The 23018-nt window shown below is 35.0% G+C and overlaps 3 protein-coding genes across 3 annotated transcripts; all 3 read left to right on the forward strand.

Annotated features, from left to right (window-relative positions):
* The first annotated feature begins 1740 nt into the window (after nucleotides 1–1740).
* On the forward strand, nucleotides 1741–7367 carry LOC114749210 (coatomer subunit delta-like). Its single transcript, XM_028937702.1, has 12 exons — nucleotides 1741–1838; nucleotides 1978–2008; nucleotides 2914–2953; nucleotides 3266–3489; nucleotides 3905–4147; nucleotides 4243–4417; nucleotides 4792–5096; nucleotides 5546–5744; nucleotides 5838–5991; nucleotides 6404–6466; nucleotides 6561–6657; nucleotides 6983–7367. The coding sequence occupies exons 2-12, from the start codon at nucleotides 2006–2008 to the stop codon at nucleotides 7070–7072; spliced, it is 1593 nt and encodes a 530-aa protein (XP_028793535.1). The 5' UTR covers nucleotides 1741–1838; nucleotides 1978–2005; the 3' UTR covers nucleotides 7073–7367.
* Nucleotides 7368–8502: 1135 nt separating this feature from the next.
* On the forward strand, nucleotides 8503–9433 carry LOC114749208 (uncharacterized). The gene has a single exon (XM_028937701.1). The coding sequence runs from the start codon at nucleotides 8664–8666 to the stop codon at nucleotides 9231–9233; it is 570 nt and encodes a 189-aa protein (XP_028793534.1). The 5' UTR covers nucleotides 8503–8663; the 3' UTR covers nucleotides 9234–9433.
* Nucleotides 9434–13294: 3861 nt separating this feature from the next.
* LOC114749211 (notchless protein homolog) lies at nucleotides 13295–19771 on the forward strand. Its single transcript, XM_028937703.1, has 13 exons — nucleotides 13295–13536; nucleotides 13899–13980; nucleotides 14141–14230; nucleotides 14647–14772; nucleotides 15195–15322; nucleotides 15885–16084; nucleotides 16933–16996; nucleotides 17381–17491; nucleotides 17826–17963; nucleotides 18709–18851; nucleotides 18946–19000; nucleotides 19155–19211; nucleotides 19307–19771. Exons 1-13 carry the CDS (start codon nucleotides 13378–13380, stop codon nucleotides 19388–19390), a joined length of 1437 nt encoding a protein of 478 aa, XP_028793536.1. The 5' UTR covers nucleotides 13295–13377; the 3' UTR covers nucleotides 19391–19771.
* Nucleotides 19772–23018: the final 3247 nt, after the last annotated feature.

Genomic DNA, 23018 nt, shown 5'->3' on the forward strand with positions numbered 1-23018 from the left:
GATAGTCTTCTAATAATTATAGTTCTAGCCAACATAGTTGATTAGTAAGGATGTTTTAGAAAAGACAAACCTATTTATTACAAATAACTAATTTAACTTATTTCATTAATCTTTTCAAATAGTCAACTGAATCTTATAATTAGGATCAGAGGAAGTATATGCTATTTGCTTCTCAACATTCACTCTGAAACTTATTCCACTTAGTTTTATTATCTCTCTTCAAAACTCGCTTTTAGAAGCCTATGTAGGGAGGAATGCATGTTTGTGTGTGAGAGAGAGTCTTCCTTAGGGTGTCCATTGTAACTTACTTACGAGCTCAGGGAAAGTAGTTTCTTAGATTCACTGAAAAAACTTTATTTAGCGTATAAAATTAATACAAATTTCCTTTAAAGCAAGGTCGTGTTTTGCCCCTTAACTGGAAATCGATGGGCCATTACGCACAGAAAGTCAACACTAAAGATTGTTCTTTTACTTTTTTTTTTTTGGTATACTGTTCTTTTACTTAAGAGGAGACTATTCTCTAACTACAACCCAAGGAGGAAGATTATACAGCAACGTGAAGAACCTGGGAAATCTTGCAAGCCCATCTAACTTGGGCCAAGTTAAGTGAAAAGAACGGAAAACGGACAGCCAGGGAGAGATTAATCAGTTTAGGGAGGTTTGGATAAAAACAAAACCATGGTTTCAGAAGTACTTTTACGGATTACGAAGTAAATATGTGAAGGAGGTTACCTCGTTTTGCGGAAAAATGCTTCTGAAACCACGGTTTCAGAGCATCCAAACAGGCCCTTACGCGTTAGACTGGGCGAGTCCCCTGAAAAAAGAAATTGTTGGACCTAGCTAAACTTCTGTTCAGGACCTAGCGCTTCCCTATTGCTATATATGTACCCTTGACACGTAAGTTAGTTGATTAAGTAACTTAGATAATTTTAAAAAAATTATTAAATTAATTATTTATAATAAATAGGTATTGATTTTTATAAAATATCTCTACTAATTACGTGTATTAGTTAAAATTATTATTTGATAAAATTTTTAATATGCGGAACTACTACAAAGATCACCTGTAAAAAATGAATAAATATAATAGACAAAGTAGATTAAAATTTTATATTTGAGACTAAATTAAAAATTAAATTAGTTCTTATATTAACGATTCGAGATAGTACAAAAAAAAAGAGTCAATATTGAATCTACATCCTCCAAATTTTATCTAGCACATATGTAGTTTAAACTTAATTAATAATAAATAATAAATAAACACTATTTCCCCTCATTTATTTAAAATTTGTAATCTTTTTTGTCTTTAATATAAAAAACTAGTTGACTAATCTGAATAGATTAAAAAGTTTGTTAATTTAGTTATTTGTAATAAATAGATATTATCTTTCATAAAATATCCTTATAGTCATATATATCAGCTATAATTATCATTTGATGAAATTTATTAATATGTGTAACTACTACAAGAGTACATGAACTATTTTGAAAAATACAAATAAATATGAGAAATAAAATAAATTAAAATATTATATTACATCTGATTCTTAATCTAAAATTTTATTTGGCTTTTTATGTAGAGGTGAGATCTTATTTTATTTTTATGTAATAAACCGTACCAAAAATACAATTTTTTTGGGGGGGGGGGATTTTCTCCTCGCCACGCTGGTCGCAGCAGAAGATACACGTGCCTCTGAAACGCATCGTATCGTCCTTTCGCTTGTAAATCACCCGGCAAATAAAAGTCCTTTAAGCGCTCTCCATCGAACCACCCTCGGAGTCCTCTTTTGTGCATCATTTCTTCAGATCTGTGCTTCTAACTCTCAGATCCTGTGCGAGTAGGCTTTCCTCCCTCTCTGCATTTCTGGTTTTTCTTCTGATTTTGAATCTGGGCTGGAATTAGATGGTTCCCCTTTTCAAAGACAACACGTTTACTTAACTGCCCAGCTCACAATTTTCTTGATTTGTTCTGTGCAGATTCGAGAATTTTTGCCCGCCTCACAAGATGGTAAATCTTCTTGTCACTTCTAAATTCCCTGATCTGCTATTCTTTGAGCTGCTTCCGTTTTGGTTGATGATTGAGTTGTAAAATGCACTCTATTATCCGTTCTGATGCTTTGGTAATTTATCACCATACTAGTGCATTGTGCATGCTGATATCACTTTGGGTTACATATTGGTAATTTATGACCATTTGGATTCACTGTGCAATTGATTATATTTTTCTGTTAATTTCATGCTTTTTATTGATTCGTGTCCATTGCATACTTTGTTCGTTGGCCTATGTCTACGCGAGTCAGTGACTATGTTTGCATCCAGTCATTATACATGATCTGTATTGCATCTAATGGGAGTTCTTAAACGTTAATTGATCCATGAATCCTTAAATTGGACATTTTTGCCATCCTAAATTTTGTAGCTTGAATCTTCTCCAAGATTAATAGTAATTTTTCGATTTTATGGTTTACCTCGGGTGCTTGTTTTTCTTACCTCTTCAAAAGCTGTTTCTTGTTCATATCGATTATCTGAACTTGCATGTAAAAGAACGGTGGATCTGGAAGTTGGGTTGCCAAACCATATTCCATTCCATCCATTTATTGCTTTGCGTTGTTGGACTGCTTCTCTTCCCCATTGAATTTAATGCTATGGAAATACTGTAATCAGATTCGAATATATATGCAATTAATGTAAATAGGATAGATGATTTGATCGTGATATGATTACGATTACAATTTAATATTGGATCCCTGATTTATCGGCCCCATTAAACTGGTCATCTTGTATATTGGTATGTATATACCTTGATTGAGATTAATGAAAAGCGAGGAAGAATATTTTGTTCTGTCGTAGTCTCCTTCATGTATCAGAGCAAGGGGGAGCGACATCTGATTCATCGTTATGTCTGTTATACAGGTTGTACTCGCCGCATCCATTGTGAGCAAATCTGGGAAAGGTGAGTTCTTTTAGCCTCTTTTTTTCACACTTTGTGTTTGTGGAATTGTGATAATTTCCACTGAATGGTTGTGTCGGGCTTGCTTCTTGTCAATTGTTTTACCTCAGCAAATAGCAAGTTCATTAAGGGGAATAGAAATGTAATATATAAGCTGCTCTCAGTTTTTTTAAAAAAATAAACTAACTAGAGCGTTGACATAAGCAAAGATTGTAAAGCTATGAAATCTGTTCACAAATTAGTTTTGATTTTATGGTGGCTAAATATTTATCAATTCAAGATCAATCTGTTCACAAACCTGTGCTTTAATTGCAGTCCTGGTATCAAGACAGTTTGTAGATATGTCTCGAATAAGAATTGAGGGTCTTCTGGCAGCCTTTCCCAAGTTAGTAGGCACTGGCAAACAGCACACTTATGTTGAGACTGAGAATGTACGCTATGTTTACCAGCCAATAGAAGCACTATACCTGCTTCTTGTAACAAACAAACAGAGCAACATACTGGAGGATTTAGAGACTCTGAGACTTCTCTCCAAGCTTGTATCCTTTTAACAATGCTTTGATTTTGACATGTCATGCTTGTAATCTTGTTTCTTTTGATGATTTGATTTTCTTTTTCCCTTCTGATTAGGACATTGTTGACCTTGTCATAACTTTGGTGTAGGTTTTACGTCCAAAATCCATAATTTATTTTCTTTCTTTTCTGAACACTTCATTTCATTTTGGCATTTACTTGGTGGAGTTTTGTCGATGTGGACATTTAGTGCATGATTGTTTTCTGATCTAAGGAGGCATTTGGCAATATTGTTTCTTACAGGAAGGCTTAAGGGGGTTTGAAAATGATCAACTTATTTACTACAGGAAGTTACTTTAACATTTATAAGATGGGTGTATAATCATTTCATGATAATTTTGATGATGTGCGTATAAGTAGTTCTATCCTTAATACTGATAGGTGCCTGAATATTCTTATTCCCTTGATGAAGAGGGCATCTGCAAGAATGCATTTGAGCTGATTTTTGCATTTGATGAGGTCATCTCTCTCGGGCACAAGGAAAACGTGACTGTATCACAAGTTAAGCAATACTGTGAAATGGAGAGTCACGAGGAGAAATTGCACAAGCTTGTTATGCAGAGTAAGATAAATGAAACCAAGGATGTTATGAAGCGGAAAGCTAGTGAGATTGATAAGAGCAAGGTATGAGTGGAGCGATCCTTTCTTGCTGATGCACTCACATTTTAAAGGCTTTAACTGTCCATCATTTATCTGAATTCATTGCATGTTTTCTACAGATTGAAAAGAACAGAGGTGAAAAAGGTGGATTCATGTCTTTGCAATCGATGGGCTCAGGAAGAATTGAAAGTGGCTTTAATGATTTGAGCATATCTAGCAGTGGATCTGGTTTTGGAAGTGGCTCAGGCTTTGGACTAACCACTGACATTGATTCATTTTCTACCAAGTCAAAAGGTTGGCTTTTAGTATCCCTTGGGAGTGCTTTTAAGCTCTAAACCTAATGACCTGAAACAGGAACAGGAATTAAACCGTTCTGTATCCTGTTTGTGAGTATCATGCATAAGAAAATCTGTCATTACTTAGCAAAACTGTTTGTCTGCATATATATATTGTCTGTGTGTGCTTGTGTTGTTTTTCTTCTTTAGATAGTTTGGTATGTTGAATTCCTAAGGTTGTTTCACTGCATAGTTGCGAATATTTTTGTTTAAGGCAGCTTCATTGCCGTGACAGATGAATTAATATCTGCCTGATTAACGCATAAATTTGCTATTAGTTGCATATTAAGATTTGCTCTTTTCACTTTTGTGCTCCTGTATTCTGTTCCCTAGGCCATCCACCCGCATCTGCCACTGCTCCACCAAAAGGTTCTGGTATGCAGCTTGGTAAATCTCAGAGGACAAACCAATTTTTGGAATCATTGAAAGCGGAAGGTGAAGTCATTCTTGAAGATGTTCAGCCAAAGCTTGGCCAGTCTAGACCAGCTGCCCCACCTGCTACTGATCCTGTAACTTTAACTGTTGAGGAGAAACTTAACGTGACTCTAAAACGAGATGGTGGAGTGAGCAATTTTGATGTCCAGGGCACATTATCTCTTCAGATCCTTAACCAAGAGGATGGTTTTATTCAAGTTCAGGTATCTTATTCTTTCTACTGAAACTTTGGTGTGTTGACAGGGATATATTTCCTGCTTGTTGGTTTAACCTGAATAGTTTTTCTTCGTCGTTTACTTTATTTTATTTTATTTTTTGATGAAAATATTTTCTGGATTTGTTAAATCTCTTTAGAAGAGTAGCAAAGATAGGTTTTAATCAGACAATGGCTTCCCAATTAGAGAGGATGAACTCGTTCTCAACAAAACCAAAGGGGAAAATATTCAGTAGTCTGTTGCTTCTGATGTGTGATGCATATCTATGTTATTTATAAAACAGTCATTGTTGGTATCAAGTGGTATTTGTTTTAGGAATTTATTGAGAACATAAAGTGTAGAGAAGTATTTTTCATTGTTAATAAAAATTAGATGTACATGCACCTTACATCCCTGTCCTAGAGTGGTTTTTTAAATGTGTTGACTTGCATTTACAGATCAAGACTGGGGGCAATCCAGGCATCCTATTCAAAACGCACCCTAATGTGAACAAAGAATTATTTTCCTCTGAGAATATACTAGGTCTAAAGGACCCCAATAGGCCTTTTCCTACTGGTCAAGCTGGCGATGCAGCTGGTGTTGGCCTATTGAAGTGGAGAATGCAAAGCAATGATGAGTCCCTGGTGCCACTGACTAGTGGGTTCATACTTATCACTAATCTTATCTATTGCTTGTGTTGTTCTACTGTTGTATTATTAACTTAAGTGTAAAATTTTTCTGTGTATGCAGTCAACTGCTGGCCTTCTGTTTCTGGAAATGAAACTTATGTCAGCATTGAATATGAAGCTTCATCAATGTTTGATCTGCGAAATGTTGTGATCTCAGTACCTCTTCCAGCTCTTCGAGAAGCACCAAATGTTAGGCAGATTGATGGGGAATGGAGGTAAATTTAGTTTTTGCTCCATGAATTATATCAAGGGATATTACGTCCATGATTTGTGCATACTGCATGGAGATTATATATACGTAAAATCTCTGGTAGTACATGTCAATATTTGCTGTCTTGACAATGACCATATTTGCTAGCTGTGTTAACCAAGATTTACCCTTTCATCAAGCTGTGGCTTTCTTAGATAGGACTAGTTAAATGGACATTTAGTTAAGAAGTGTTGCATATTCGTGTTTGGTTTGCATGTCTTGCATCTCTTTCACCGTCAGATGAGCATGAATTAAACTCTTATTTTCTTATGTAGTGTACTTCACGACAGACTGGAATGTTTTGTTGAGTTAATATGTTTTCATTTGGCTCTCCTTTTTTTCATTTTTATAACACATTTTTAAAATTTCCATTTCAGGTATGACTCTAGGAATTCCTTCTTGGAGTGGTCTATTCTCCTTATTGACAATTCAAACCGCAGGTATACTAAATTTGATGTGGTATTGTCGAGAGCTTTGTTATGCAATAATCGTCTGTGTCCTGAATGTGTTGTCTGACTCTTGTGTATGTGGCAGTGGGTCTCTGGAGTTTGTTGTTCCACCAGCAGATACATCTGTTTTCTTTCCAATTTCAGTCCGATTCTCAGCGACTGAAACATTTAGTGACCTGAAGGTTGGCTCAAATCTTCTTCTTCTTCTTCTTCGGCATTCGATTCTTGCTGTGCTTATTGGGAGTAAATTGATTCTTGAATTATTCGTCAGCTTGCTGGCTGATTGGCTGAAGTTGATGCATATATTCTATTTTTAAGGGAAGCTATTGCATAATTGACCATTGTTACAGTGGATAGACACTTATCCTGTCTATACAATAACTGTTACAGTAGCATCTTGAATGAAGCACCTTCATTATTATCTGTAGTTCATTTTTTGTCCAGCGTGTTAAATTCAGTAAAGGCAAAGTTTTCATTTAACTTGCCCTGTTTCAATTTCAATTGCAGGTCGTCAACATCATACCGCAAAGGGGTGGCAATCCTCCCAAATACTCTCAGAGAATTCAGTTGGTCACCGAAAACTATCAAGTGGTGTAGTAGATTATTCTTTAGATTCTGAGCTTCTGTTACTTATGGATGTCATGATGCGGATCTTTTGCCAATAGGTTTTTCTTTTCCAAGCAAGTTTCACCTTTTTGTTATACCCATGAGATTATACTTGCACCTTGGTTTTGCTTCGCAAGACAGGGAAGTATATTTTGTTTATCATTAATGCGAACCTGGAATGTATTTACCCTATAGCTTGATTTCTCAAACAAGATTTTGTAAAAGGATATTGAGTAACATTGCATATAATCTCTTGATTGTAAAGAAAAACTATGGCCCGTCTAACAGCCGAAAGCACTCCAGCAATTTAAGACCAAAATGCATTTGATCGGGCGATCGCTAAGCAGTAATGCGTACAGGTTGGCTCTTGGCACCAATGAATTCCCTTATTTCTTTTACTGTAATTGGCTCTGCCTCTTAGCAGTTGTCAAGTCGTGTGCACAACCACCAATTGACAGCCAAAATCATACACGACTCTCGGGGGAAAGGGGCAGGAGAGAGAAGTGGGTTATTCCTGAGATTCTTCTCAACCGCCACACAGCCTAGGTTTCTATATGCCGTATCCTGGGATATCTGGGGGAATGCGTGGACCCAATATTCAGTTTATATCAAAATATTGCTCATAGACTTATTTTTTTGTTGAATTTAAAGTAATATAGTCTTCCCTTTCTACGCGCAAAAAATCTACCTTCTTTATTTAGAGGTATTTGGATTGGATCTATTATAGGCATATTAAAACTTAAAATAGCTAAATTTTTTCCCCAAGAGTTGTGTAATTTTCCTCATATTCAAACTATTTACTCAGCGCTCAAAATGGATCCAAATGGCAGGTAACGAGGGGCAGTCATGAATAGTCTTTTTTTGACCAGAGTCGTGAATAATCTTGAACGGGGGCGCACGCATAATCGTGATGTGAACAAAACGAAACAAACGATATAGGGATATTATCCTTATCCATTTACCCAATGGAACAAAGGTTATCCTTGGAAGAGCAGAATAACAACAAATTGCAAAAGCTTGTGTGGAACCGGATTCAGATATTGGACTTGTGATGCTAGATCGTTCACGTGTCTTCCGCATCAAATATCGCTTACGTATAAAAGATTTCTAAATGACGCTAAACTTAATAATGGCATACTAAATTATTCCATTTTTTTTTTAAACTGTAAAAGTGGACTGATGTATGATATTATTATTATTTTTTTAAATGAGCTGCATCATATCTCATATGATGAGAAGTTTTCCCAGTATAATTTTTTAGAATTTTTATTTACAAAACTCAAGTCAGTAGTTTGCTTAAGGACTTAATTAAAAATTATGTGAAACAATAGAGATTCATGAATTTTAAAAAAAAATTATAAAAAAAAAGATATAGCTTGTGTGCTTGAAATATCTTCCGCCTGATAGGAAAAAACTCCAATATGTCGGGTGGCTGAACGAGGAGAGGGAACAGTCAGTTAATGAGAGGTTGCTGCTGATCTCTGAACAAGCAGAAGTTACCAAATTTCACTCCTTCGCATTCATCCTCCGCTTCCAAGACTGATAGGGAAAACGACAAGAATCCCATAAATCGGAAAAAAGCATGACCTCCTGCATTTCACCGATCATCTCTTCCTCCTCCTTTGCCATTTCAGACCCAAACAACATGGTCAGTGCTTCCCCTAATTGCACCATGAAGACCCATATGAAAACAATGACGTCATCACCATCATCAGCGGCAGCTAAATCTTCTTTCTCTTCCTTGATTGCGCGTCGTGGGTTTTGCCCTATACCCTTGGTAGCGAGGCCCGCGAGTGTTGCCCGTGATTGTGAGCTTTCTTTTAGCAAATCGTTGCATTCGCGAAATTGGACCGTTCCTTCTGCTGTGGAGGTCAATGATTTGTCGTCTCCTCCATCCACTTCGTCCCCAGAAGCTAATGTTGGATCGCGGGTAAGGGTCACGGCTCCTCTGAAGGTGTACCATGTTCCTAAAGTTCCTGAGCTTGAAATTACGGGTTTGGAAGGTGAGATAAAGCAATATGTTGGGCTCTGGAAGGGGAAACGAATCTCCGCTAATTTACCTTACAAGGTTGAATTTGTCACTGAGATTCCCGGTCGTGGTCCTGTCAAGTTCTTTGCCCACCTCAAGGAAGATGAATTTGAGTTCATTTAACTGCCTCTTTCCTTTCTTCTTCTTCTAGTTTACTTACAGTCCATTAGTGGATGGATGATCTGCCCCCCGAACAGACAAACACACTTTATTTTTCTCTCCTCTCATTATAATATAGGGAATAATGTCCCTGTGCAGTGATGTATGTTTGGAATCCCTGTGGATTCTATATCATTGTGCTTCAATCAGTTTTCTCACGTCATCACATCTTCCTGTTGATTTTTTACTGCGCTGCTGAGAATTAGGTTTTCTTTGTATTTTGTGATGGGTGCTCTTTCTCTGACTGAGGTGCTGGTAGAGGGTGTATAATACATGTTGTGAATTATGTCTTTTCTCCCCCTTATTATTTTCTTAATTTGAGTATTCTGCTTTGTTTTGACAAATCCTCGTTCTAGTTAGTGTCTTTAAAACAAGCGCCTGTACAAGGGCATTTTGTAGTGCTATCTTTCCAATAAAACATGATATTATGTTGTGATATTATGCTTTGTTCTGACTGATCACTTGCAATTGTTCCGGACCTGCTTTTCTCCCTTGAGCATTTGTATCATGTTCCGATGAGAATTTCCTATGTAGTGTGTTCCCTTTTTAATTCATTACCATTTTCTTAAAGAATACATTCAAGCAGCTAAAATATTTCTCTTCATTTCCTCTCTGAAATTATGTTAATGTTAATGCAAGCTTTCCGGATATTGATCAAATGCAAAAGATGAGACATAATTGGAAAGATAATATTGTCTGATTCAATATGCAAGTGATCCTGGACTCATCCGTACTTTTGTTCAGAAGGTTTTGCAAACATTTGTTAATTGATGCAAGTTGAATAATTCTGCCGACATTTTAATCTTCTTTTTGATAAAGTGCACGATAAGATAGTCGTTGATTGTTTGCAGATTTAAAACTCAGTCTTTCTAATTTCTAAGTTGGAGGTGTCTGTTGTCTAAAATTAAAATGAACTGCATCCTTTATTAAATTCTTCTCTGATAATTTGACTTATAATATCTCTTCATGGATATTAAACCCTTATACTTCTTACTGTTTCAGTGCTCAGTTGCATGCATCCTCTCTCATTAGAAATTATTTAAGAAGTAGCATCTGAGGAGATTTTGCGTTTATGTTTTCTGAGAATTTCACCTAGCTGGTTGTTTGTCCCTGGTATAATTCAACCTTGGTATTCCTAGTGGATTTTCAGATTGGAAAATCTCGTTTCATGCTTTTTGTATTTGTTCTTAATTTGTAATCTAATGTCTGGTCAAAGTAAATGTTCTACAATAATGCATGTAGTTGCCTCTTGTAGCTTTCCAGAGTAATGCTTAATGAAAAGTCCAGTCTATCCTGTCTTTAATGACATGAAATATGAATAGATCTTGGCAAACGAGTTGCTCCCTTATGATTGCTGCTTTTTACAACTCTGGAATTTGTTTCCGAATAATTTAATCTTATATGAAGCCAGTATATATCTGGCCCAAATCCTTTTCTGCTACGTCGTTTTTTCTGAGGCTATTTTGCATGTATGTCTGCCTTTTGTCTGTTAAGAAATATACATGCGAGTTTTGCATTTCCTTTCTATGCCTGACAAGTTGACTTGCATTCTGCTCCAGTTCATCCAGTCAGGATAGGACAATATCCCATGATTTGCTTTTAGGGCATGTTTAGTGTAGGTTGTTTTCACCATCCTTGAGATAGCTTGTAGTTGTGTGTTTCATGTGCAAATAGCCAAATATATCACAACCATGATTATTTGGTTCCTGTGCATATCAAACTTTTGCTTTATTTTTCTAAACGCAAAAATGTGGATAAAAGATTAAACGGTGCCCTTAATTTTTTGGTGAACTAAAATTTCCTTCTTTTTGTCCCTTTGGAATATGCGATATTGTTGGTACTGCTGTTTATTTTAAGCGATAAATCCTGCTACTGTCTTTATGATCAATTGCTTGTTTGCACTCTCAGAGAGACTGCTGTTCCAGTTTGATAAAAGAATCTTTCTTTCACCCAATTTCAGCGCCTTGTTTTGCTCATCGTTTAAGTTTATTATTACTAATCACTGACCAGGAAAATTTCAATGATCTGAGATGATTTGACAAAAAATGTTTTTACAAACTTCAAACGCACCAGTCGATCGTAGTTCTTGTGAACTTAAGCCCAAAAGTTTGTAATGGCCGTTGGTTGATATTTCTTTGTGCTTGCTATATATATATTATAGATTTATATCTGCTAAGGCCAGTCTTGTCCTAAGCATGCCAATATTTGTTTGGGCACATTCATTATTCGATATTCTACTACTCACTGCCCCGCATTACAAGGATTTGTTCGCTTATTTCTGTAATGTTTTAAATGTTTAGAGAATATCAAAGAATAGGCTTTAGTTTTAGGATGTGCTTGAACTGTGGAGGATGAAGAAGTGAAGAGAAATTTTAGCTTAAGACCAAATTATAGTTTTAAAAGTAATTTTATGGTATAAGAATTAAACATGTAAAAAGAGTTTTATTTTGATTTGCATAAAAAAAACTTGTTAAAAATGTTTCTTAATGAAATTTATAAATTTATATTCAAATAGGAAATACTCTTCCTTTCTTCCCACCAATTCTTGCCAATTCTGTTCAATGAAAACATGTTTGAAGGGCTGTTTCTCGCACGCACGTACATATTAAATCTAAAAAATGTCTGCACTAAAATTTTTCGTCTTTTTTTTCTTCTTTTTTTTCCATTTTTCTCAATCCAAGAGCACCCTTGATTTTATTTATGACCTGTCTGATCTTCAAAACCTAACGAGTTAATTCAGTTAAAAATTAAATACTTGGTAATAGAGCTTGGCAATTCAAAAGGTTATACCCTTTGTGGTGTAAATTAGTTTGATCCTTGATAAATTTTCTTGTTGAAAATGAAGTTGGACTGACTCATGATACTAAGTAGAGAGGTAGAGAGAGAGAGAGAGAGAGATGGGGGAGATCTGAATCCTACTTACGTAGAACTTGTATCGACTTGGATATCATGGCTCGGCAACTCCTAGAAAAGACATGAAAGTTAATGTGGAACATCACAAGCTTGCAGGGTTATTCAATAGTGTAATTGTTATGTAAGAAAGCACTCTACTGACTCTAATTCTGATGTGAGAGGGAAATGAGCTAGTTCTTCATAGTTCAATACACTTGTTAACAATGGATATTAGATTATCACGAGGAAGGGATGAACTGAACCAAGGGTTTCTTTCTAAAGTACACGTAAAATAAGGTTTGAATCTATATCAGCGCCCATGAATGGACAAAGCAAATCGAAAACTGAATTGGCCATAAGTTATGTCAAAGTTGATGCATCGAAAGAACCTAAGCACTTTGCTCTACCGGAAAAGGATCTAAGAGTCTTCAGATAATGGGAAGAGAAGCTTTTGTGCCTTGTGTCTGAAAACGCTTGACCAATAATGAATATAAGAACTATAACCAAGCCAGAAGGCGAGTCCATGCGCAGCTCTAGTGCGCCACAGCGACTTCGTACCAGCAATCACATACCTGGTTATATATGAATCATGCTTTAAAAAAAAAAAAAACTGATTTCATTTTAAAAGAATCTCGACAATGATAAGTGTTTTAAATCTACCATCGTAATTGGTAGCTCATAAACTTAAATTGTCAAAATATTAACCTTTCAGTTTTTACAAATCAGTTCAGTCATAATTCATAATTCAAAACATCATCTTCAATTCTCCATAAAATTCATAATTACAATCCACAGTTCAAGTGTTTTTTGGCTGGAAATTCATATTTCAAGTTAAATAACAAATAATCTAACTACAAAAAAAGATTAACATATATAATATAAGTATATTCAGCTCAAAAAAAAATAGTATAATATCATTCTCCTTCATCTTTAATATATGAGAAGTCAGTTATATTTTAATTTTTATTTAAATATATTGATTAATAAAGGGTATGTATATATATGGTATTATATATTACACTTAGGCGCATCGTCTGTGTTTATATGTCTGTTTGAGCGCGTCAGTGCGTGTGTATATATATATTTTTCAAGGGATTTTTAGTTGTTTTTTGTTTTATTTTTTCGGTGAGGGGGCGCGTTCTGTATAAGGGGCTGCGAGGGAGGTGTGGGGAGGCAGTGCAGAACGGCGGGGTGCCACTGCTTGTAAACCTCAACAATGGAGGTTGATGATGTGGAGAAGAGTGAGGAGGTAACCAGAACAGTATTATGTCTCTTGACAAACCCAGAAGGGACTCCTTTGAGAGCTCCTATGCATCTCCCACAAAACGCGGGTCCGCTTCAACTTCAACAGATTGTCAATACGCTTCTTGAGAATGTAAGTTCCATCAATGTGTATACTTCCTGTGGAAAAGTTGACAAATTTACTCTAATTTGTACTTGTAAAGCTTAAGAAACTTAGGAAATTTCCTTTTCTCTTATCATTCAATCTATTTATTTGTGAATCCCGGGTAATATTTCTTTTGGGTTTGATAACTAAGAACACAATTACCCTCAATTTTGAATTTTTACGCAGTTTAAATCATTAGTTGCTGGCCACCGTAATGTTTTGTCTCAGTTACTCGTTAGATGAATACTTCTGGATTGAGCTTGGAAGATATCAGACCTTTATTACTTATGAAATTAAGAGCTTCTTTACGTTGTTTCCATATCAGGTTGAGTTTATTTTCCCCATTTCAGGAGGAGAAATTACCATACAGCTTCTACATATCAGATGAGGAGCTTAGTGTGCCCCTTGGAACTTACTTGGAGAAAAACAAAGGTTAGTCAGAATTTCAATCACAGAAAGTGATGTCAACTGTCAGCCTCCGGTACAGAATTGACAGAAATTTTCTTGATTGATGAATTTCTTTGAGCAGTTTATGGGCCCTAACAAACGTTCCTTTTATATTTCTTGTTTATTTTTTTAAACATATGTGCAGTTTCGGTGGAGAAGGTAGTGTCTATAGTTTATCAACCTCAAGCCATTTTTCGGATTCGTCCTGTACATCGTTGTTCAGCAACTATTTCTGGTATGTCAGATATGAATTTTATTGTCAGACTTGTGCTGGTTTGGTCTTGTTTGATAAATCATGTCAAACCTTGCTATTTTCTTAATACAAAACTACATATGAAATCCCTAGATTTGCTTTCCTCTTTGTTTTATTTTTATTATGTCAGTGTTTAAGAGTTATGACTACTTTATTTTTCTTATGTTAATCTTATATAGTTTCTGCCTTGTGCTATTTATTGAAATCAGATAGCAAAGAGAAATTCACACTCAACTTTAACTCTCTTTGCATTATCTTATATCTACACTATGGTTTATTCTAGCAGATTTAAGATTAATGGTCAATATTGCCCCCTTTTTCATTTCTAAATATGCAGATTGATTATCACATTATCCAGTATTGCGTATAATCTGAAATTCATGTTGTTGGGAGTGTAGGTCATGCAGAAGCAGTGTTGACTGTTGCCTTTAGTCCTGATGGGCGACAGTTGGCAAGCGGCTCAGGTGATGCCACTGTTCGTCTTTGGGACCTTAACACTCAGACCCCATTGTTCACCTGCACAGGTTTGACATCTAAGACCATCAGATTATCTTGGTACCTACTAATCAGACCTGCTTGTCTTATGTAATCAAAACCACAACTGTGGAGATATCTAAGCATCTACTTCCTGTATAAGAGCAGGATTGATTCATGAAATCATACAGAAAATAGAACATTTGGATTATGCCCAACATTGGCATTTTATAAAAAATCATGATCCATTGTGCACACTAAATGTATTTTATTCAGCTGTACCTTTTTGGATGATATAAATTGTAATTAAGATGATCATCTGTATCACGCATTTTCCTTTCCTGGCTATTGCATCCTTGAAATGAAAATTTTGTACTGAATGCTAGTTTATCTTTGCAACTATGATGAAGTTAAACTCACTCCCTTGCAAGTTGCATAGCATATTACTGATAATTAATCTTGTTTGATACAGGACACAAGAATTGGGTCCTCTGTATTGCATGGTCGCCAGATGGTAAGCATCTTGTAAGTGGCAGCAAAGCTGGGGAACTTCAGTGTTGGGACCCACAAACTGGAAAGGCGTCTGGCAATCCACTGATTGTAAAGTCCTCAGCTTGAATAGCTTATTGCTATTATAATTATTTTTTTTGCTGTTACTGATTTCTGCTTGTAATTTATCTGAAATCATTCTGAGAGCATTTTTTTTAACGAGTAGGCAGTGCAAATTTGCCATGCATTGTCAAAAGCATTAACAGTTCATAAGATGCAAGTATGCCAACTTATTTGATTTGGTCAATAATAATAGTTGTGTGTAGATGTGAAGAAGAAAAGGTAAGGCCAGCCTAGATGTGAACTGGCCTCATTTTGCAAGACAGGAAGAAAGGGAAAGCAGACAATGTTTTGACATATGCTTATTTCTCGCAGCCCTATATGACTCTAGATTATTTGGTTAGAGGTTTTGATACCTTGTGAAGGACGAATCTGAGACAAAAGCTTAAGCTTTTGAGTGAAATTGCACAAATAGCTTTATTATAATGTCTAGCAAATGCAGTTGCCTGTACCATTATGTGGCTAATTTTGGTATGCCCACTTTCGTTCTTTTTTTGTCCCCAAAATATGGATCTGAACATCATGTGTGGTTATTTTATTTCAATATATATAGGGCCACAAGAAATGGATTACTGGCATATCTTGGGAACCTGTACACCTGAACGCTCCTTGCCGTCGGTTCGTGAGTGCCAGCAAGGATGGGGATGCTCGTATTTGGGATATCACTTTGAGGAGAAGTGTTATATGTCTCAGTGGCCATACACTTGCAATAACATGTGTGAAATGGGGCGGAGATGGTGTGATATATACTGGGTAATGTGTCCATCTTTATCTACTTTTGCTGAGGTTTATTTATGTTTTTTGTCCTTTATTATTACGTGTCCCAATTTTGTAAACCTGGATATTATTATAGTATTTTTGTTAAATATCAAGTCCTCACCAAGAGAAGATATTGCTATTTCAAGTTTACAAAATATGTCTTTGTTTCACTGGGCCGTTGTGGGTTTGAAACTTGAGATGTCCATTGTTAAGGTATTTATTTTTGTTTGTGTGGGAAACCTCGTGTATTTTGATATAGAGGAAAATGGATCCCTTCCGTGGCCATGTTTCTGGCAATCATTTGGGGATTCTCTAGCCACTTTTCAGGGAGCGCCCTAACAACCTTTTTTTTTTTTTTTGACGATTTTTTCTGCTTCTCCCTATATTTTCTGTCTATTTGCTACGTCAGCACATTATTGCAGCTGCTTTTCTCCATCATACCGGCAGTCCTTTTCCCATGCTGTGCATTACTTCATCTACATTTCCTTCTGTGCATTGTCTGTGCGGTTACCACTTCTTGTGCTCTCAGCAGTGCTTTTAATCTCATTGTTCGTAACCTACTTTCATAACAAGCTTGCTGCATATGTTTTACATGCTCAATTGTGATTGTAAGGAGTCGGGGGTATTAGAGTAGCATATAAAATTTAATTACTGGAAACCTTATAAAACGGGTTCTTATGATTTTGCCTCCTGTTGCTATACTGGTTCATAGATATGTTCTTCAGCCGTGTGACAACTTCTGATTCCTACTGTTATTAAGCTTAAGAGTTTTATTTGTGGATGATTGTTGCTGTATAATAGCTTGGAGCCTAATTATATTCTTTTATCATTTGTTATTATAGCTCCCAGGATTGTACTATCAAAGTTTGGGAAACAACGCAAGGGAAGCTCATTCGTGAACTGAAGGTGAACATTGTTGTTATAAAGCCTTAATATCTTGTTCTTTTTACGTTCATTTTATGCTTGATTATCATTTTGCAGACTCCTTGTTCTAAGTCTTGTTTCAAAATTTTCTTCATTTTGAATTATTTGACCTTTAATTTTTCAAATGTCTTGTCCACTTTTACTGCCATTGCAAGTTTTATCTTCAGAGTCTTAGTCTGTAGATTACAATCAAAGACTGGATTAGCTTCCCCCTTGTCTGACAAATGGTTTATCTGAGAAGCCAGAAATGACGGCTTTCAGGCAAATGTGTTTTGATAGTAATCAATTGTCCTAAGAACATGGTCATTTTCGTTTGACGTTAGTGTCTGTTCTCTAATCATTTCCGTGTTGGTTGATCTCCTTCAGGGGCATGGTCATTGGGTTAATTCTCTGGCACTTAGCACTGAATATGTTCTTCGCACTGGAGCTTTTGACCATACTGGAAAACAATATTCATCTCCTGAGGAAATGAAGAAGGTAACTTCTGGTTGGTTTAATAAGTGATGCCATCCTGTTGAATCTTTCTTCAAATGTTTTTCATACTTCAAATGTATGGTTTTTATTACATCCTGCTTCTTTTACTTTGTTAGTTATTCTCATCTGAAATTTTATCTTGAATCTTTGGAGAAAGTTTTATCTTGTCCTCCCTTTCTACTTGGTTATCTACTATGTACGTAATTATTTTCTGAGCTGTTTGAAAATTTTTCTCTATTTCTGTTTTCCTGTTGTTACTCTTACAGACACCTTTCTTTAATGAAACTTTCTTCTCATGTGTGTTACTGATGATATCCGATGCTGCTGTTTAATTTAGGTTGCTCTAGAAAGGTACAACAAAATGAGAGGTGATGGCCCTGAAAGATTGGTTTCTGGATCTGATGATTTTACCATGTTCCTCTGGGAACCATCTGTCAGCAAGCACCCTAAAACTCGCATGACAGGTCACCAGCAGGTTAAACTTCTTCTAAAGACTAACTTCTTTGGTGTACAGTTTCAAACTGTGTCTGCAAGATTTTTTTTTTTTTTTTAAATATTTCATAAAATGGCAACGTGACCTTGCTCTGCCACTTAGCATCCGCACTCGCATAGCAATGTAGATTTTGGAAGAGTTCTTCCACTGATGCAGGATTTTGGCTAGATTCAGTAAATTCCATGTGATCATTTCTTGGGGACCCTTTGAGATCCCATTGACTGGTGGCTCATATGGTTGTGCCACATCTTGATCCAAACAATGATCATAAAATATACTCCTCCGGTCCTTATTATAAGACCCAATTTGACTTTTTATTTGGTCCTAATATAAGACCCAATCCATTTTCTCTCTTATATTTATGCATTTTTTTCCAAGATAATCCTTCTAATAATGATAGTTTTAGCCAATATACTTAATTAGCAAGGATATTTTAGGACTAACAACACTTATTTATTATAAATAACTAACTTAACTTACTTCCTTAATCTCCTCAAATAAGTCAATTGGGTCTTATAATTAGGACCGGAGGAGTATGTGGTTATCATTTCTTCCCTCTCTTCTCTTTGGTCCATTTTTATGACAGGATTCTCTTCTCTGTTGTTGGCTGGCTGAAAATGGGTTTATTGTTAGACACTTTAATCACAAGTTTGGTGAAAAAGTAATCATATTATGTAACCTCAACCTCAAGCTTAAAGATTTTTTTTTTTTTTTTTTTGGGTGACAGCTTGTAAACCATGTCTACTTTTCACCTGATGGACAATGGGTGGCAAGTGCCTCTTTCGATAAATCTGTTAAATTATGGAATGGCATTACTGGGAAATTTGTTGCTGCATTTCGTGGCCATGTTGGGCCCGTCTATCAGATCAGGTACAATTGATGTGACTTGCCTTATTTCAAACTGTGAAGCCAAGGTCTTGCATTCATAATCTGTTACTTAGTAAAATTGGGTTTTACTGCATAGCTGGTCTGCAGACAGTAGACTCCTATTAAGTGGCAGCAAAGACTCCACACTCAAGGTATGCTTATATTTGTCATTCCTTTCAATAAAGAATACTGAGAAGTATGAATGAGCAACTTCAGTTTCTCTTTATGCTTTAAGTACTACCATCTTTATATGGACAAGGGAAACAAGAACTTGTTTTTGACCTTATATCATGTTTAATTATCAAGGTCTGGGATATTAGGACTCGAAAATTGAAGCAAGACCTTCCAGGCCATGCAGATGAAGTATGTCAGTTTATATACCAAAACATGATTTTATTTTTTTCTTGATTACTGTTACACTCTGCTAACTAGTTGGGGTCTAATGCCATTTGGAAAAGGTTTACTCTGTTGATTGGAGTCCAGATGGAGAGAAGGTAGCTTCTGGTGGTAAGGATAAAGTTTTGAAGTTGTGGATGGGCTAGCCTTTGACAACGAGCATCCAGAACGATACGAGGTCTTCGGTTGATATTTGGCAGATTTCATGGAACTGTAGAATTTTGACAGTGGGGGGTGGCGCAACCATTGATCAGAGCACTACTTAAAGAAGCTAATAGCCATATGCTCTTCTTGTATAATTAATAGGTTAGATACCACAATTCTGGCTTCAATATTTGTTTGTCCATCGCTAGCCCTCGTGGTTAGTGATTAATTTTGGAGGTTACCGAGTGAAAGTAAAATTAAAGTCAATGAACTACATGATAAGCAATCATGTATTGCAAGCCATATGAACAGAATGACTTTTGTTGTTCAAGGCTATTTTGAAAACTAAAACGATAGCAATCCACTTTCCTTTTCTTTTCTTAGTTTAAAGAAGTAGATATTAGCAGTATAAGATTACAAATAGGATTGGATGCGCGACTTTTCGCGGGCTCTTGTGTCATTGAGTTATATGACCATTGGAATCAAGCATAATTTTTCAAGTCTGAAAAGAATTGCTCGGCTGGAAATTAAGTATTTTCTGACGGTGTACCTTTACAGCGAGCTCAGTGGATTTGTAGATCCAGATGCTTTTCAATAATGGAAAAGGGAAAAAAGATTGTCAGACTTGTTTGTCCAGGTTAGATAGTGTTGTTGCACGGAGTTTAAAATAAATTACTACTCCTGGTCCTTAATATAAAACCTTGTTAGATTTTTATTTTGGTCTTAAATATAAAACTCCAATCCATTTTGTCTTTTATAGTTATGTATTTTTTTCTAAGATAGTCCTTTTAATAATAGTAGTTTTAACTAATATACTTGATTAGTAAAAATATTTTAAGAAAGACAACATCTATTTATTACAAATAACTAACTTAACTTATTTTCTTAATCTCTTTAAATTAGTCAACTAAGTCTTATAATTAGAACGGAAGGTAGTATATTGTTAGTGACTTATAAATATGTTTTGATATACTCCTCCGGTCCTTAATATAAGACCCATTTAACTAATTTGATTAGATTAAGGAAGTTAGGTAAGTTAGTTAATTATAAAAAATGTGACATGTTTTTCCTAAAACACCATAATCATCTTTCTTAATACCCCCTCCCTCTTCTACACTTGATTATGATTGAGGGGGTATCTATAGGGGTAATTTAGAGAAAATTGATAAATATGAGAAATGGGTCTTATATTTAGAACCAAAACCAACTCACCAATTGGGTCCTATATTAAGGACCGGAGGAGTACTATGATTTTAAATATAAAACCTATTTTATAATGCATCTCTTATATTTATGACAGTATATTAAATAAAATAGTGATTGGATTTTTGTTTGGCAACTTCACTCGTTCAGTGGAAAGCTTGATTTTGGAAACACGAGATATGACTTGACCTGTGGGGGTTTGTTTGGAATTGGAATTGGAGGTTTTAATTTTTAAAAGCAGCTTCTTAAATTACAAATTAACTATATACAAAATAAATATATGTAAAAAAGTTTTGTTTTTATTTATATAAACAGTTTTAAAGAAGCGAGCGGGACTTTCTTTCTGGCTTTCAGGTCAAAATTATCCTGCAAAAAGCTTGGCATGAGCGAAATTGCAGTCATCTTTGAATGTTTCTTTTTCGTTTCTGAGAAGCGTCGGCAACGAACATTTTCACTGTAACTAATAGAATTAGAGACTGAGGGGGGAAAAAAAACAAAGGCACCGAACATTTTGTGGAAGAGGAAATCCAAGTGAAAAAGAAAGACAGAAAATAAGGAATGGAAATTGAAAAGTAAATAATTGATAAAAACAAAGTTCTTTATGAGTGATTGAGACAAAGATCATGAAATCAAAAGCGGTGAGAAGTGGGAAGTGAGCAGTGGCAAAGATGAATGATGGATCACCAAAAGGGAAACCCACGTACGCGTTCAGACGGAAAGTAGGCCCATAATTGTCGCGAAACGCCTCTCCTTTTTTAACACAAAAATTGCCAACCAGGGTTGGAAAATGACTAGTCCCTCTTAAAAAAAAAAAATGCTTAGAAGCACCAAAGTTTTTTTTTTACCCGAAACGAAACAAACTCTTTCATATATTTGCTTCATACACTGTAAAACACTTTTAAAACTATAGTTTTCATATGACAAAATAAGGTTCAAATTTTTATTGAAAGAGATGCCCATACTGTACTTTCGTTTAGTTTAAAACCAATATTAAATAATGATATTAAAAATCAACCAACAAGTATTTAGTTGATATATGGTAAGCAACCTCAGCCTTTTAATAAGAAAAACATAAATTTAAATTTCAAAAAACATATTTATTAAAAGAGACTAGGACTCCTTGATTTCGAAATAAATTTAAATTTCAAAAAACATATTTATTAAGGGGTGTTTGGATATAAACCAAACCATGGTTTCAGAAGTGCTTTTACGGATTACGAAGTAAATATGTGGAGGAGGTTATCTCGTTTTGCGGAAAAGTGATTCTGAAACCATGGTTTTGGTTTTGCCAAACACCCCCTAAATCAAGAGAAAAAATCAATCAACATCAACGTAGTATTCATTGAAAACAGCACATCTAGACAAAAAGATAAGTATTTAATTTATAAAAGATTTATTACCAATTATTTAATGAAGTTGGTTGTTACTAGCTATACTCTTTATAATAAGCTGTGACTGTTGGCAAAATGATGATAATAATAATAATAATAATAAGTGGGGACTTGGGACTAACGTGGCTTGCTTTAATTTTGTGGAGCATAGCTGAGAATACATGAATAATTAATTAAAAAAATAGTAATCAACATCAATGTATTCTCACGAAGTTATAAAAATCAGAGATTGACGTTGGATTAGGCATAAATGAACGGGGCATAAAAGTCAATAACTCGTTAATGTGATAAGCATATAGCGTGCGCCTGCGTGTCATCATACAAAATTCTCCTAAATTTTAAATCGTGTAAAATAAACTTCTTTAATCTTTAAAATTTAATTGTATGATGTAAGATTTTAAGATATTTATTGTAAATTTTTAAATGTTACGAAAATTATCTATACATGATCCAAAATTTAAGAAAAATCATGTAAAATTCAATATTTAATCTATACACACACACACGCAACCAATCTCAGTAGCAGTGGAACTTCGCCATGAAAATATAGTTTTAATAAGTTAGATTTAAAATATCGAACTAATAAATTTTAAAATAAAAAGTATTTTTTAGGATAACTATTAAAAGATAATTTTTATTTTAAATTCTATACGCATTAAAATATTAAATCATCAAGAATATAAAAATATTCTCATAATAAAAGAATATAAAAATAAAATTATATTAAATCTAGATTTTAAACAATTCAGACGGTTCAAATTTAACGCTCAGTGCACAAGAGATGGGCACACAAACTAAATTTATATAAACACTGGATTGGGCAAACATGTGTTGGCCTTAATAAAAGTTGTTTTAACCGTTTAGGCACAATGTATTCACTGTTAAAGGAGTGTTTTGGTAGAAATTAAATCATAATTTTAAAAATACTTTTATAGTATATAAAATAAATATGTGAAGGAATTTGTCTCATTTTATAAAAAAATATTTTTTAAAAGCATTTTTAATTGTTGCCAAACACTCCCCTAAATTAAAATTG

The sequence above is a fragment of the Neltuma alba genome, unplaced genomic scaffold (genome assembly GCF_004799145.2).
Source record: "Neltuma alba isolate B1F8T4 unplaced genomic scaffold, ASM479914v2 tig00005981_pilon, whole genome shotgun sequence".
Classification (NCBI taxonomy): Eukaryota; Viridiplantae; Streptophyta; class Magnoliopsida; order Fabales; family Fabaceae; genus Neltuma; species Neltuma alba.

Bases quoted from the DNA above. Each gene is read 5' to 3' on its own strand.
- LOC114749210 (XM_028937702.1), top strand. The intron at 5,745-5,837 runs GTGGGTTCATAC...CTGTGTATGCAG, and splicing joins GTCCCTGGTGCCACTGACTA to TCAACTGCTGGCCTTCTGTT. The intron at 6,658-6,982 runs GTTGGCTCAAAT...TTTCAATTGCAG, and splicing joins AAACATTTAGTGACCTGAAG to GTCGTCAACATCATACCGCA.
- LOC114749208 (XM_028937701.1), top strand. From the start codon at position 8,664: ATGACCTCCTGCATTTCACCGATCATCTCTTCCTCCTCCTTTGCCATT.
- LOC114749211 (XM_028937703.1), top strand. From the start codon at position 13,378: ATGGAGGTTGATGATGTGGAGAAGAGTGAGGAGGTAACCAGAACAGTA. The intron at 16,997-17,380 runs GTGAACATTGTT...GATCTCCTTCAG, and splicing joins AGCTCATTCGTGAACTGAAG to GGGCATGGTCATTGGGTTAA. The intron at 18,852-18,945 runs GTACAATTGATG...TTTACTGCATAG, and splicing joins GGGCCCGTCTATCAGATCAG to CTGGTCTGCAGACAGTAGAC.